General features: G+C 48.2%; 1 protein-coding gene across 3 annotated transcripts in view; it reads right to left on the bottom strand.

The window, feature by feature from the left end:
• Nucleotides 1–11,547, bottom strand: part of grid1a (glutamate receptor, ionotropic, delta 1a) — a 144,964-nt gene extending 133,417 nt beyond the window's left edge. For all 3 annotated transcript variants that reach the window (XM_037464767.2, XM_037464768.2, XM_037464769.2), the window contains exons 1-2: nt 11,422–11,547; nt 9,645–9,800 (exon numbers count right to left, since the gene is read on the bottom strand). In XM_037464767.2, coding sequence (XP_037320664.2) covers nt 9,645–9,800; nt 11,422–11,500 — 235 coding nt within the window. In that variant the 5' untranslated portion in view covers nt 11,501–11,547. The remainder of the gene's footprint in view (nt 1–9,644; nt 9,801–11,421) is intronic.
• Nucleotides 11,548–16,645: the final 5,098 nt, after the last annotated feature.

Genomic DNA, 16,645 nt, shown 5'->3' with positions numbered 1-16,645 from the left:
AACCGGATTTATTGACCAGAGCAATTAGCAATATTCACATATTTGTGGAATAGTTACCGATTCACAGTCAATACAATTGTTATAACCTGTTCAAAAATCATTATGAATGGGGGACTTTAGCTCCAGATCTTCTGAATGAAAATACTATTATTCCTGGTGTTTGACACGGCGAGTTGGGTTAGTTGGTCGGGTAAATATCTTCACATTCCAGTAATGATTAGAACGCACCCATGAGTGCTCCCAGGATGATTTGTCTTAAATGTGGTAATGTGATGGGTTAGATAACATGACTAATTGAGTCTGACTTACTGAAACATGTACTCGAAAAAAAAATGACAAGTGAATTATTTATCAGACACTTATGGCTTTATCACCAGTTGAAGTAAGATAGATTGTCACGGTTTGGCTTCGCTTCCTGTTTTAGTTTGAAGTTTCATGTCTCTTGTGGTCCTGGGTTAACTTCACTTCCTGCCTTGTCTTGTGATTGCGTGATTGATTCCACCTGTGTCCAATCACCTGCACCTCCCTTGTGTATTTAAGCCCTGTGTGCCAGTTGTCCTTGGTCGCGTCATTGTCTATGTATCCCTTGCCGTTGGAGCACGTTATTGTTTTCTTGTCAAGATTAAAGAGCACGTTGTTCGAGAACCTCTGCATTTGAGTCCTGCTTCCGCCTGCTCCAGCACCGTTCGTGACAGAATGACGCGACCATGGAAGGACTCAGCAGGGTTCGATTGGGTACACCCAATATTGGGAGCCCGAGTCACCTTTGCGGGTTCCCGCAGGAATCCAAAGGTGGTTCGGCGGGGCGCTTGCCCCCCAGCCACTCACGAGCCCTGGTTCCCGGACCTTGAGACCCGACAGCGGCGGCGCCGTCCAAACCGTCCGTCTCCGCCCGTCCTGGTTCCAAGACCCCCGTTTCAGCCCGAGTGGGCCCCAAGACGCTCGTTTCAGCCCGAGTGTGCCCCAAGACGCCCGTCTCCGCCCGAGTGTGCCCCAAGACGCCCGTCTCCGCCCGAGTGGGCCCCAAGACGCCCGTCTCCGCCCGAGTGGGCCCCAAGACGCCCGTCTCCGCCCGAGTGGGCCCCAAGACGCCCGTCTCCGCCCGAGTGGGCCCCAAGACGCCCGTCTCCGCCCGAGTGGGCCCCGAGACGCCCGTCTCCGCCCGAGGGGGCGCCGAGACGCCCGTCAGCGCCCGTTCCTGCGCCGAGACGCCCGTCAGCGCCCGTTCCGGCCCCCAGAGTCCAGTCTCCGCCCGTTCCGGCCCCTAGAGTCCAGTCTCCGCCCGTTCCGGCCCCCAGAGTCCAGTCTCCGCCCGTTCCGGCCCCCAGAGTCCAGTCTCCGCCCGTTCCGGCCCCCAGAGTCCAGTCTCCGCCCGTTCCGGCCCCCAGAGTCCAGTCTCCGCCCGTTCCGGCCCCCAGAGTCCAGTCTCCGCCCGTTCCGGCCCCCAGAGTCCAGTCTCCGCCCGTTCCGGCCCCCAGAGTCCAGTCTCCGCCCGTTCCGGCCCCCAGAGTCCAGTCTCCGCCCGTTCCGGCCCCCAGAGTCCAGTCTCCGCCCGTTCCGGCCCCCAGAGTCCAGTCTCCTGGCCCGTCCCCACGGCCCCTGATCGTGCCCCCTCCCTCCCATCCCTTGGTCCTCTCCCCCCCACCCCTGGGGGCCGTCTGGGATCCTGCCCTTGAGGGGGGGGTGGGGTCAGGGGTTGGGCCGCCGCACTGCTCGGCGCCCCCCGCCACGACGACGCCGGAGCCGCACTGCTCGGCGCCCCCCGCCACGACGACGCCGGAGCCGCACTGCTCGGCGCCCCCCTCCACGACGACGCCGCAGCCGCACAGCTCGGCGCCCCCCGCCACGACGACGCCGCAGCCGCACTGCTCGGCGCCCCCCGCCACGACGACGCCGGAGCCGCACTGCTCGGCGCCCCCCGCCACGACGACGCCGGAGCCGCACTGCTCGGCGCCCCCCTCCACGACGACGCCGCAGCCGCACTGCTCGGCGCCCCCCGCCACGACGACGCCGGAGCCGCACAGCTCGGCGCCCCACGCCACGACGACGCCGGAGCCGCACAGCTCGGCGCCCCACGCCACGACGACGCCGGAGCCGCACAGCTCGGCGCCCCACGACGACGCCGGAGCCGCACAGCTCGGCGCCCCACGCCACGACGACGCCGGAGCCGCACAGCTCGGCGCCCCAAGCCACGACGACGCCGGAGCCGCACTGCTCGGCGCCCCCCGCCACGACGCACGGCCGCCGACCCGGCAGACCCCCCGAGACCCAGAGGCCCGGCCGCCGGCCCGGCAGACCCCCCGAGACCCTGAGGCCCGGCCGCCGACCCGGCAGACCCCCCGAGACCCGGAGGCCCGGCCGCCAACCCGGCAGACCCCCCGAGACCCTGAGGCCCGGCCGCCGACCCGCCAGAACCCCCGAGACCCCGAGGCCCGGTCGCCGACCCGGCAGACCCCCCGAGACCCCGAGGCCCGGTCGCCGACCCGGCAGACCCCCTGAGCACCCCACGCCTGGCCGCCGCCCCGGCAGGCCGCCGGACCTTAGCTGTCGGGTCCCCACCCTCCCTCCCCTTGTCTGATTTTTTCCGGTTCTGCTCCCCTTTAGGACCGTCTGGAATTCGGTCCTTGAGGGGGGGGTTCTGTCACGGTTTGGCTTCGCTTCCTGTTTTAGTTTGAAGTTTCATGTCTCTTGTGGTCCTGGGTTAACTTCACTTCCTGCCTTGTCTTGTGATTGCGTGATTGATTCCACCTGTGTCCAATCACCTGCACCTCCCTTGTGTATTTAAGCCCTGTGTGCCAGTTGTCCTTGGTCGCGTCATTGTCCATGTCAGTCCTCGTTGGTGCACGTTCTGCTTGAGTTTTGTTTGAATAAATAGCACTTTGTCGGAAGACCCTGCGTCTGAGTCCTGCCTGCCTGCCTGCCTTCAACCTGCACCAGCCGATCGTGACATAGATGATATGCTTTTTTCTCATTACTGCAATAAACTGAATGTGTGCAGGCAGAAACTGGAAAATGCACATGTGCTGGAGCAAATACTGTTACGGAGAGATCATAGATGAATGAGCACAGAAACCTCATCAAAACGTAATATTTTAGCGTAACATTCCATCGGCTTGTATCCATATTAATGAGCCAAACAGTTTGCATCTCAGGGTGCTGTTTGACCCAGTTTTCGGAGATCTGTGTTCTAACCTCAGCGCTGTTTTACTCCCGCGCTCATAAGGTCTAAGTCTAAGATGCTCGTAGCGCGCGGGGACCTGCGACGTATCACAAAGGATGAAGACCCGGGGCCCTCATCAGCATCAATCTGACCGGACGGGGACATCCGCTCTTGTCTGTCTCACTCGGCGTCTCTCTCTCTCTCTCTCTCTCTCTCTCTCGCTCCATCCTGCAGGTGGAGCAGTATTGATGGCCGATCCCCAAAGGTGTTCGTGGGCTGTCTGCGGCTGGTTATTATAAATCTGTCACACCCGAAGAGGACAGGAACACGAATAAGACACGGGGGGGGCGACAGACGTGACAAACAGCGTACGTTGTGTGTGAATGAGCATGCATAATAGGCACGTGTGCAGGTGGTCTGATGTACTTCTCGCAGTTTTTTGCCGTTCTTCATACATCAGATGCCGCTGTCATATCAGAAGGAATCAATACAGGTGCTAAATGCCTCTCAAACAACAATTACAGGAGCAGGCCGGGAGGAATTTGGTGGCCTACTAGTTTGATGTCATCGCCTGACAGTGCTAAATGACCCCGATAATATTCCCCCGGTGCTGCATTCGGGATCCTTGCGCGCGCCATGGCGGGAACAAACAGTCAAACATCAATCAGGAGGTATTTGCTTTTTCAATGTGTTTTTCCTGCATTTGTCCTTCACAGACAGACAGACAGACAGACGTCACACCGCAGAGAAGCCATCAGTCAGCCTTGTACACAGTGACCCCCCCCCCATCCCTCCCTCTGCAGAATATCCTCAATGAAATATGTCAGTGTGAAAAGTGTAGAGAATACTTTGAATTCAGCCCTTAGGTGTCTACCAAGGAGGCGGCGTGGGGAAATGTGATGAATACATAAAAAGGCCCAACGTGACAGCCACTCTGCAATTAGCTAACGCAGTAATCCTGTTTACTTCGCACACCAAGCATCATTTCCCGCTCTCCTGAAAGAAATCTGTTGAAATATTCCCTATCTTTATTTATTTATTCATCAATTTGTTGCACTCTTTTAAAACCTCTCGTCAAATCGGAGCACAACAGAACCGGCCCTGTTTACTCAAAAACTAAAATGTTCCAAAGATCTCCATACACGGTGACATTCAGCCCGCTGCAGACGAACGGAGATCAGACGTGGCATTTAAGCAAATTGACGTTTTTCTTGAAGTTAATCGGCGGATCAAGCCGTCTCACTCAAACGCCCAAATCACTTTTTAAGTAACATATAATTAGAATGTTGCCGCTCTCTTCTGATGTCAATTCTGCTCCTTTCAAGATAAATCCGAGGACTGACAAAAATGAGCCTGTTACGGCTGTCGGGGACTATACGTGACGCTGGAGTTCTCACCACAGGTTCCTGTGCAGCACAGAGGACAAAACCTGTAGGTCCACTAAACAGATGCAGCATTTAGCGCTGACTGGGGCTTTTCTAAAAGGGAAAAAGACTCTTTCGTGAGTCTGTCAGCCCACAGCAGAGCAACGGTCCCATTGGGGCCTCCCCCCCCCCCCCCCCCCGTGTGTCATCCACACACGTCATGGTGTACAGGTGGTACACGGGGGGACAAGGAGAGGTACGTGCAACAGAGAAAGTGACCCGTGTGACGAGAAAGGAGGCGGAGGACTTTTTGTCGAGGAAAAGTTGGCGGGAAGAAGCTGACGCGGCAAAGAAAGAGTAGTTTATAGTAAGCAGTCTGCAGGAGAAGCAAAGAGCCACAACAATTAACATACAACGTCGCAAACATATTCATCACACTAGAGAGGATGGCACTTGGCACGAGTGCAATACCAACACATTCAAGCCCTGCGATAGACTGTTAATCGCACATTTGTTGTTGCCCCGTTACACAACACATACATTAACGGTGCACCAGCAGCGATGCCGGTGTTTCCGAATGTGATATTGGCGAAGTGTTAGTGGACCGAATTCAAGTTACAACTTCTGAGGTCAATAGAAGGCAGGACATCCATTTAAGGTGTCCGTGTTTGCGTGTGTGTGTGTGTGTGTGTGTGTGTGTGTGTGTGTGTGCGTGTGTGACAACGGAATGCCTGCAAGCAAAAACAACAAGGACACTGAGTTCCCACATTAACCATTTAAAAGTTCCACATTAACATTCAAGCTTGTAACAAACACAAGAGTAAAAGTAAAATACACAACAGTTAATGACCGACGCACTGAGTATTGAATTGGCAACACATTAGCAGATGGCAAGAAAAGTATTAAATCAAAAATCAACAATCACAAAGCCACTGTAATTAAAATAATCCAACTACAGAGGATGCACTAATGAGGGCTTATGATAAAAGAAGATAATAGGATAGAATTAAAATAGTTTATTGTTTCAAATGTTTAAAGAAACACTGGAGTTCTAACACCAAAAAACGAATAATTCTCAATAAAATATGTTAGCAAATAAAACAGTCTTAAGCACAAACGGCAGCCGACCTAACATGAATTCTAGTGGTGGGCCTTCAAGTGTGAGGGCATTAAATACTGAAGGGTATACCTCTGCCGCAACATCACTTAGCTGATTAAGGTACCAGCAGGTCTTTAAACAGCCCATTGAGGAGCTTATGACGGATTAAAATAACTAGTGGGTAATTAACAGCGGCCAGTAAAATGGCCTGATGCCCCCCCCCCTCCTCACCCCAACCTCTTTGTAGAGCTGGTAAAAAATAATTTAAAAAAAACAAATAAATCAATTACCAAGATTCATGCAGCATTATAAAAATAAGAGTGAAAGTATTCCATCACGTTTAGAGCGCAGCGAATAAAGAGTCGTCATAAGCAGAGAATCAGATGCAGCACATTGCATTAGCCATGCCAAAACTTTCAAAGGAACCGCCATATCAACTTGTGTCACTACAGGTATGAACAAATAGGGAAATCCTCCTTGACATTACCTTGGGCAGAGGTTGCATGGAAACGGAGGGGTCAGTCATCGTGGGCTGTGAAGGACTCAGCGGGACCCAACACTCAACAAATGACTGCACATTAGGGAGCTCTTCCTCTAGCTGGGTCCAGATGGCCCAGTTGTCTCACTGCTATGAGCATGTTTGAAAATGAACCTGCAGGGGTTCGACAAACCTCCAAGAGTCGATAACAACCACGGTTGGTTGAATATGGGTTAGAAGGATCTGGGATGTTGGTCCAGCATCGCGCCGATGATTGGTTTTGACCCTTTTTTGGGGGTGGGGGGGATGCTAGCTAATGTCGGTCGGACTTTGGACCAGACTGAAAAGACTCCACATGGATTGGATTGGACATTTGTTCCAGATATTCAAAGTTCCCAGAGAGTGATCCCGTGACGTTTCATCTAGCGCCACCAGAATTTGAAATGGCGATTGGACTTTGCGCCTCAGGATGACACCCTGGAAATTCGCCATCAGAAACTTGTCTTGGTTTTGTCTCACAAACAAACCAAGATAGGAGTCAACAATATTACTGGTACAGGTCAAGAAAAACATTTCATTTTGAAATGTCATTTTTTTCCTCCATAGTCTTCTGGCGTCCCCTTTAAAATGATCGTGACGCCGTTCTGAAAACCCCACAATGAGAACAATTGCATCTTTTTAAGGAATGCTTTCATTCATTGTCTTGCCCGTAAATGCTTTGATGCCAAAAAAAGATCCAAAATGTAGACCAAAGACTAAAAGCTCAACCCTACCCCATCACAATCTTTGTTCAACCAGAACAAAAAAAACATTGCGAGCTAAACTTACCTTTAAATATGCAGACGTTTGGATTTACATAATCACACAACAAGGTTGGCGATTAAAAGCAAGACAGGAGACCAAACCAGAAAAAGGGTTATTAAAGCTTTCTTTCCTATGTGTATCTGGCCTAGAGGAACATCCTCTAGTTTTAAATCACGCTGGAAAGATAATCTGGGGGGAAAAATCTCAAGATGTCTGAGAGTTCCTTTATTTCAAAAGTTGTCAAGGGCTGATTCAGATGCCATTCGTAGACGTAATGTACCCTGGAGGCATCCGGGGGATGACAGAGGGATTCCTAGAGGGAATGTCTGGCTGTGACTAGATAAGCGAGGCATTAACGTTAAAATTGATCAGAATAGCTGGAGAAGCATTTAAATTGTGCTTCCTTTCCTTTCTGGATAAATGTCTTTTTTGTTTCAACAGATTTTCCCCCCTTTTCTTTATCATCCTATCAGCCAGCATCTTATCTCCACCTCTATAAATACAGGAACTGAGGCGGGAAGTGGCATGAATTTTGGGGCGAGGTCGGTTGCAGTGGTCAAATGTGCGTTTGTTGTCCTCTGTGACAGGATTGTGGTCTGATGGCATCTTAAAAACCTCGTGGCAGGCTTCAGATAAGCCACCGCTGAGATAGATATTGCTCTTGAGTTTTTTTTTCTCGCTCCAGGTGCTGAAGTCGCCCCCGACGCTACCCCCCACCCCCCCCCCCCCCCCCCCCCCAGGTTGTTACAACCTATAAATAGGACAGCGTCCGCCCTGTTGTGTGGTCAAGCGGTAGATCCAGCAAGCCCTGAGCTGTCGTCTTTAAACGGTGAGGACTGAATAGCAAAGTGCGTCTGCGTGCGCGGTGGGGGTGTGACATGCTCGTTAATATGTGTTCCACCGGTGCAAGGACAAAAGGGAGCCAAATGAGGACGCACGAGGCTTCTCCTCTCGCTGGGCCCAGACGTTTTCCTCATTACCTTTCTCCTATCTTAACTCCTCTCCTGCTCTCCTCTGGTCCACTCATGTTTATTCATGTCTCGGTCATGATTCTCTACTCTCAAATTTATTTAATTTTTTTTATCCTCCCCTGCTCTTCTCACCCTTAATCTCCTTGCGACAGCCACTATTTTCTCCACCTCTATTAACTCTTCCTCATTCCCCTAACCACCACTTTCTCCCCCCCCCGTTCACGTCCGTTGTCCCCTCCCCTCGCCGACGCTCACAGTGGGATGGCGGCGAACAAAAGAGCAAAGCAAAAGGTCAACTTATCGCGGTTGTCACTCAGCACCCTGCAGTGGGGCTAGTGCAAGAGTCATGGGCCTCCCATTGATCACCGTGTCAAAGACGGCCCGTTATCCCCAACTCTCCCCGGAAGTTGAATGCCCCCCAATCAGCCACCACTGGGCGTCTCACCGTAAACAGTAATTACGTATGTTAAATGATACTTAATCAAGACAAACAGAAGGTAATTTATGCAGAGGAAATACACTCTGAATATTTTCAGAGAGCAATTACAAGGCCTGGAGTAAAAAGTTATCTTTTTACCCAACAAGGCTTGTGCATTCTTAAGATTTTTTTATGAGCATGACATTTTGTAAATACTACTTGGGATCGTCCAAAGAAAACAACTTTGAGGTAAGTATTATTCAGTGTTTGTTTGCGGGAACTCTCCACCAATGGTAGGGTTAAACACTCCTTCTGTGACTACACCACTGGAATAATCAGAGCACTGCACAAATGGAAAATGATTTTCTGGCAAGTCTGTTTAATTACTAGACTTTTGCATCTCATGCAACAGCGACTGGTAAACCAGCCAAGTCATACGTGCGGGTATTAATAATTAAAAAAAAATGTAATCTTATCTCTGCAGCAGCAACCTGATATATCTTCATTCATTCATTTTATTTCCTGAGCCCAAATAAGAACTGCTTCTCGTGAGCCTGACCAGAGTGTAAGTTTGGACCGAAAGCACAGACGAACTAACGAACTGCAAGAGACATAAACAGCCTCCGAAGGTCCCTACGAACCAATTAAAGTCTCAGTGATTTATTTTAGCGGGAAGAATTTTAATCAATGCTGCCCTGACAAAAATAATGCCATTGCTGGTTCTAAATGAGGCAGACGAAACATTCCAACGGAAGATCTGTGCGGTGATGAATGTGGTCAAGCGACATTTGGCGCTCATCAATCAAAGATACATAAAAACTGGAAATATTTTCCACTCGCATGCGATTGCAGAGCTGGAGTGTCCACTGGAGTTACATTGGATCGCCTTGAAATTATTTTAATTCTGACATAAGATTTTATCCTTGGCTGCGGTGCTCTAACTCAATGCTTCCACCTAGCTTTTCAACCGCAGAAGACACCTTGCTTTGGTTCAGTGGCACTGCACACGCTCGCACGCACATACACACAGACACACACAGACACACACGCACACACAAACTGAACCAATTGAACCATTTCCCTCTCTCTCGCACACACACACACACACACACTTGAATCCACAAGACCTCTTGAGCGACAACACTAACTCAACATATGGAGTTAACAGCATTACAGTTCTTGGCAAAAAGGAGAAGTGCAAAGTGTTTCAAGCCTTGGACCTCGGGCGTGATTGTAAGTCGAAGCGACTGGGAGAAGGAGACGGCCCTCCTGACGCGCCCCGGCCCTGACTGATCAAATCGAATAGCAGGGGCAATTTAAGTTATCTGGTGGGGGAGGAACCGGGCTTACCTTCCTGCACAGCCTGGAAAGGGTTGTTTGGCTCGATTAGTTTCACCGAGTGGGTGATTTTCTCGCTCTGCAGAATGTCATCGTTCAGACTCAGATCTGAGATGGCGAGTTGGAAAATCTCCTCTTCTCTCCCAGAGTTTTTCTCAAATATGGCACCTGTTGAATAAAATAACCGCAAATCATTTGGAGGAAAAAGATGAGCAGCTGAAATGTGATCGAATAGTTTGTTTATCCTCCAAAGCACGTCAACGTGATTCATAATTTAGTGCCGGGAAATAAAATCGATCTGTTTGTTTCTGTTCTGCCTCGAAGTTGCCATAATGTGCTTAAAGTGGGCCAGGTAATATTTCAGCACCTTGGAGAGCAACACGGACACATCACAACCACTCAAATAATTGATGCACGGAGTAGCCAAAACTTAACTTAATAGATTGCCGTCGTATATAGACCAGAAAGAGGGCACCCCCCTCCCCAATAAGCATGCTGGCGTGGCGTGGGAGGTATACTGAGGCTTAACTGTCTCCCTGACTCCGCACCCCTCTTTCTTTCCTTTGTTTATGCATCAGCTGCCATTATATATCACAGAAAAGGGTTTTCAGGGAATGAAAAAGCATAATTGGGGTACAGGCTACCCGGACGTCACGCGGGGCATCAGCCAAAGTGATCTGGATGGAGTCCCGCCACCGTATTAAGCCAGTGACTGAGCACCTGCTGCTTGCCAGACTGTTGCAGTAAACTGTGAACAACACCAACACCCCACCTCCACCTCCACCCCCACCCACCACCTCCACCACCAGCAGCAGCAGCAGAGGCGGCATTGCAGGAAGCAGCGAGACTGCATTTGCTCACAGTGACATTGACGTTTTTATCTGAGACCACAACGCCAGTCATACTAAGTGGCTCCGTGACTGTGCGCATGCAAGAGGGACATAAACCAGCGCAATTACTCCTTGTGAGTGCGTGCGCGTGTTCGCCCGTGTGCGCATTGCCGTGTGTTTTTCCAAACTGTAAAATGTAATGCTATGTTTAGGGACCAACAGATTAAACAAACAAACAAACAAGCAAAAAAAAAAAACACATTTGAACGTCGTGTTTAAAGCCCCCCTCGCCCCCCCTTTTCCACCCCTCCTCCCTTTCCATTTTGGCACCCCCAAAAAAAGGCAGCTCTGGTTTTTGAAGTTAGAGAACAAAGAGGCTCTATGTGTTTTGCATCTCTAAAAACGAAACTCCACTGACGTTCCCCTCCGTCCTGGTTTTGACATTGCAGTCACGTTCCGGTGAAAGTTGAGGCTTGTCGGGTACAGACAAGAGGTAGCTTGGTCTAAAACAGCCTCGGTCATTTAGTCAGAGCCTCTACGATAAGGGCCCCTCTTTCCGTAGCCCGTGTGTGGAATACTGATTTGCAATTTACAGGCCGACGGTGGGGAGGTTTTAGATCTGGACATGACGAGAACGCATCGAGAACGAAAAGTGTAAGAAACGTCTGCAGAAAAGGGGCTGTGGAAAGAAACAAATAACCGCAATAAATTATTTTTAAAATAAAACAGCTGTAGCGGTAAAGGTCAGGGGTATGGCTGCTTACACAACGCCAACTTTCCAACTCACTTGAGAGTCAAAGTGTTGCCTAAACACAGGATGCATAGACTGTTTATCCCGCCCTCTCGCCGAAATCCTGCGATCAACGCAGCATGCGCCGGCGGAGCTTCATGTGTCCGCACACTTTGCGTTTCACAGCCTGCCCGTAACCCGACGGCGTGTCGTGTGAGCGGACGCTTACCGATGTGTATGATGGAGTCCGCTTTGGCCGAATTGCATTGCAATATCCACAGGGAAAGGCAGATCAGCAGAAACTCCATCTCAGGATTTCGGCGAAGCGGCTCATCCAAGCTCTGCTCGACTGTCCTACGCTCTGCTCGACTGTCCAAATGGAGCACCCGAAGAAAAGAATAAAAAACAGAACGAAAAGATGCTCAAAACCCAGGGCAAAACAAAACCGCGGTTTTCCTCTTGGCAGACGAGACGCGCATGAAACCCAATCGATTTTTGATCTTTTTTTTTTCTCCCCCCCCCCCTTTTTTTTTTTTTTTTTTTAAACCTTCAAAAACAACCCGACCGCAGGAAGGTGGGTTCAAAAAGACGAAGAAGAACCGACGGGGACCCGAGGTAAGACTGGAAGGACAGGTGGCCCGTGAGAAAAACCGGCGTTACCTCTCTCCCTCTCGCCTCTCCCCCTGCGCTCCGGCGTCTAAAGCGTGGCAAGCAGCAACAAAAAAAAAAAAATTGTAGAGGAGGGACACCCCTCTAACTACACACGGACAGACGCTCACATACACACTCCCAATAAGAAAACACACACACACGTAAACGTCAGTCCTGTCTCGATCACGTGACTGCAGAGACTTCACGACTCGGCTGCTGTCCCGATAAGCCGGGTAGAAATGATTTGGACTAGCCGGAGAGAGACGCACGGAGAGCCGATATCCAAACACATGACTCCCTCGGCCTGCACGCGCGTCTTGAATGAACAGGCAGACGAAGCGCGTGACAAAAGCGACACCAAACTCACAGATTCGGCGTGTACAGAGTATATACTTTTGGATAAGTTGGCGGTTCTTTTAGGGGCGTGGGGGGGAAACAGGGAGAGGAGTGGGGGGGGCGGGGGGGGGGGGGAGCGGTTTCAGGAACGAGGTGAGGGTGCGCAGCGGCGGACACGCGTTGGCGCCGCACTTCAGCGGCGACGGAGCGCGGCTGATGTGGCGGAAAGGAAGGATTTACACGCCATGATCTTCGCGCAGGGCATGATGGATGCGGGACAGACGTGACACGAGCCACGACGCCTGCATTGCAACAGCTGGATTGAGTTAGCCGACCGGAAGAGCTTTCTTTTTTTACAGGAGGAAAACAAACATTAAATCTGCTCAATGTTTTGTTCTCGTTCCATTACTTGATCATTTTATTGATTGTTGATTCAGAGAAATCGACGCCCTCGTTTTGATCGTGGGACTATGGCGTCGGGGCTCTTTTTTTTCTCGTTTGAACTACAGAGTGCCTTTAAATCATAGTAGCCACAATTCGAGGCGTGTGCAGAGCCCGTGCTGAAGAGACAGAAGTGGCGCAATTGGCGGGGTTTTATAGATAGGCATGATCTTACAATTAAAGGATATTTCTCGTGACTGCAAAAAAAACGGAAATATCTCTTAATTGTTTGGTTAAGCCTGTCAGAGGCGCAGAACTGAAACTTTCAGCACCACCGGCATCGGACAGCTCCCTCTGTAAAGTGCGGAAGTCCAAGGGGAGAAAAGAAAAGCACCTGTGGAGCAAAGACGGTCCGAGGTCTCCCACCGTGCTCGATGCCTCCACGTTTGTCTACTTCTTTATTTATTTCCAGTGACTCGTTTTAAGGTTGGAAGAAAACCATGCCGTGGAGTGTAATGTGTTACAAATCTGTTTATTTCAGAGACTAAATAACTCAACACAACGCAAGACACACACTCATCTGGTTTTTCGTCGCAACCAAGAAATAACCCGCAATGCTTCCAAAGTTGTTGTACAATTACACACTGCCCCTACTGGCCACCTGTGGATGCTGCAGCTTTTTTGATAGCAAATCATGACATTTCTCTGTGATTTTGGATCAAGATGGGAGCTCAAAAGGAAATTTAAAACAGTTTCCTATACTCATATATGTAAAATTGGAGCATAACATTTATGCGTGACTGTAATGCTAACCTACATATTAGTGCTACGTGTCAAGTTGCACACATAAGGATCACACAGTTCATTATTCAAGCCCTTTGATCCAAATTATAATACCAACAACATAGTAGCTGAACCTTAATGCATTCCAAAGGGATAAAAACACAAAAATTTACTTTAAGATTTGAGAAATTTAAGTTGATGGGCATCCAAAATACTATAAACAATTCATCACATCAAGTCTTGTAATTGTATTGATGAAGCAATCTCTTGTTGAGATTTCACTGAATAATTATTTATTTTCACTAGGAATTCACACTGGCTTGTTTTTGGAGTTATTTTGTTCTTATGACTGAATGTGAGGCAAATTTGCCGTTTTCTCTCTCTCTTTTAGAGGAATTAACACCTTAGTGACACTTATCAGCTGCAAAGAAGCCACATGTAAACATTTCTATTTCCTATGCACTCAAGATGTTTAATGATTAAATAATGAAGGACCCACATTTTGTATGTTTTAATGTGATCAACAGCTATCCCACAATTAAGAATAAACTGAATGAAACATCAATGTTGTTACTCCATCATTCAGAGTGTAAAACCCATATTGTATCAAGTGAGACAGCCCAAGGCACGGATAAAATGCAAGCGTGAGTGCTAACTCATGGCATCTTATTCTATGTAACCATTACCATACATCAGACCCTGTTATATTTATTCTTTGCATATAGAAAGGTACTTTCGATAAATAGCAGTATGTGGTTCGTGCTGTGACTAGGCAGGTACCTCGCATTATCAAGGATATTGAATATGAAGAGGGAATACTTTACCATACATTACAAAAGATTACATTCTGCGGTCCTTTATGCCATTTATTTTACTTTTATTTTTATTTTACATCAGGAATCAGGAAACGTTTATTGCCATCGTATGTCAGACATACATGGAATTTGACTTGGCGGTTGGTGCATGAAGGAAGACACGTAGTGCAGCAATAAGATAAAAATAATATAATAAAATATATGCTACATACAAGGACAATGGATAGTTGCATGGCTGGCAAATCCATGAACAAATCCGATTTTTCAATTCAGATGGCTTCGTCAATTCAATCATCATTTAGAACTAAAAGATATAAAAACGTGAAATAAAATATTTAGAATCTTTAGTACATGGTTGTTAATGGTCAAAAGACTTTAATTTTAGACTTATCTTTTATAAAATATGTCTAAGAATGTTTCTCCTGCTTGGGACTATGTGGTAATACAATACAGTTATGTAAAATTCATATATTTTAACTTAGCAGCATCGGTTAACAATTGGTCCTTAATGAATTAGAAATTGATCTGGTTCCATTTGACTGCATGGTCAACCCTTTCCCCTGCTGCATGTTAGGTGTGAGTTCATTCATTAGCGCAACGTTTTTGTTCTGAAAACGTCCCCTAAGAATTATCTACAAAAAAATAAAAAACACAAAAAAAAATGCTGCCATCTGTCAGTGTTTTGTTCCCTCAACTCAACGGCAGTGGAGCAAACCTCGTGCATCTCCCCAGGTGTCAACACGAGTTTGTCTCAAAGGTGCCGCAAACAGCCACCGAGACATTGGCGGGTGGGTCACGCCTGCTCTCACCAACGGCGGAACTTCATTGTCACACAAAACCGAGTCATTAATGTTCACGGCTTTGAGCAATGGAGTGAAATGGAGAGACGTAGTTTTTCTCCTCCTGTCGGGAACGAGGCCAAAAAGTTAGTTCGGGATGAGGAGGAAACTGTCACATGCCGAAGCATCAAAGCAAAGATGCAACCCCGTCGGGCGTTGATCGATGAGTGCCGCTGCCACGCGGTGACCCTTTGCTGATGGGTTCTCATATAAGAATAGATTCATGTTGCCTTTGTCCCAAATAATTCGCTCCCTCTAAGCAAAAGCCTACAGGACAGGCCTCGGCATGATTAATTGTTTCCATGTAGATTAGCGCCTTTGCGTTCTGGGTCCTCAGTTCCTCCTGATGAGTTCCATCTCTCAGTTTAATCTTAAATTACTTTTCTATGCATGACTTGGGGCAAAGAACAACGCCGCCTGTGATTGCTGTTTGCAGTGAAATGCACAGGCCTTGCTCCTGAGTAGCTGTGCAGTGTCCTCATTGATTTGTACCACTATTAGTTTTGTTGTACATTCACTGAATCTGCTTTGAACTCCAGGAAGAAGAGTCTATTTAATAGTTTTCATTCAAATACAATCGGTCAAAAGTAATGGGTTAGTACTATCTGTGTTTATTGTGTTTCCCCTTATGCTTGAATTCGTCCCTAAGGATCTACTGTAGAATAAGATCGAATGTAATCACTTCAGTACCTTATGGCAAAAAAAACTGGACAGTCAGCAGCGTGCACGTTCTGTTTGTCATAAATAAACTAGTTTCTGCAGAATTTCTTTTTGCAAAGATACCTTATGTTAATGTTACCGAGCAGCGCAGTGCTACTGCAGAAGTACGTTGGTTTCCCAGTAGCGTAGCGAGGCTTGACACGTGGATGTGATGAGTCGACTGAAGGGTCTGTGAAGTTGGACCTGTCCATCCCGTTGTGGTATACGCGATGCAGATATAGATGAAGCCCAAGCACAGATTTGGAACAGGGTTAAATCTTTGACAAGTTGAAAAATCCATTCATGTCAAGCAGAACTGCGCGGGGAATAGCAATGTCTGCAGTGCTGGAGGTGAATAAGCGAGACCCTCTTTTCCAAATACACAGCCCGAGGTAACATTATAGATTAATCATGTTATGGGAGAACAAGCACAAGCTCAGTCACTGACTCTGAATTTCAATGAGCGAATTGTTGACTACCGGCATCATTATATATTTCAAGATCACGGCGAGCTGAACCTTAGTGAAATATGTACCAGGTAATAAATAAAAAAATATATTCTGCTTGTGGAAAAGTATAACGGTGGACAGAAGCTCTGAAACCGTAGACGATATCAGGCAGGAACTTTGACAGCTGCCAGAGCAGAGGTGTTCTGAGCCTCCCAGCCAGGGACATGACTCCGGATTCAATTTAACTGAGGTATGTAACCTTCAAACCGCTCATGTATGGAGAACTTGTTATAATATGAAACAAAAAAAGGTTTTTGATGTAAAAGGTCAGGTTACTTTGGAAAAGACCCCTAAAATGAGAACCACGCATACCTTTAAAGAAATAGTTAATATGAAGGCTAACTCTGCATAATTGCCACCAAGATGAAAATGTGGATAAAGAGGGGTTTTGCACAGAAAAGCCCACAAAATAAACGGCTTGCATGATCATCTGCGGTTTG

The sequence above is a fragment of the Pungitius pungitius genome, chromosome 13, assembly GCF_949316345.1.
Source record: "Pungitius pungitius chromosome 13, fPunPun2.1, whole genome shotgun sequence".
NCBI classification, from domain to species: Eukaryota; Metazoa; Chordata; class Actinopteri; order Perciformes; family Gasterosteidae; genus Pungitius; species Pungitius pungitius.
The sequence above is the reverse complement of the archived record's forward strand: the minus strand, read 5'-3'. Positions and strand labels throughout refer to the sequence as shown.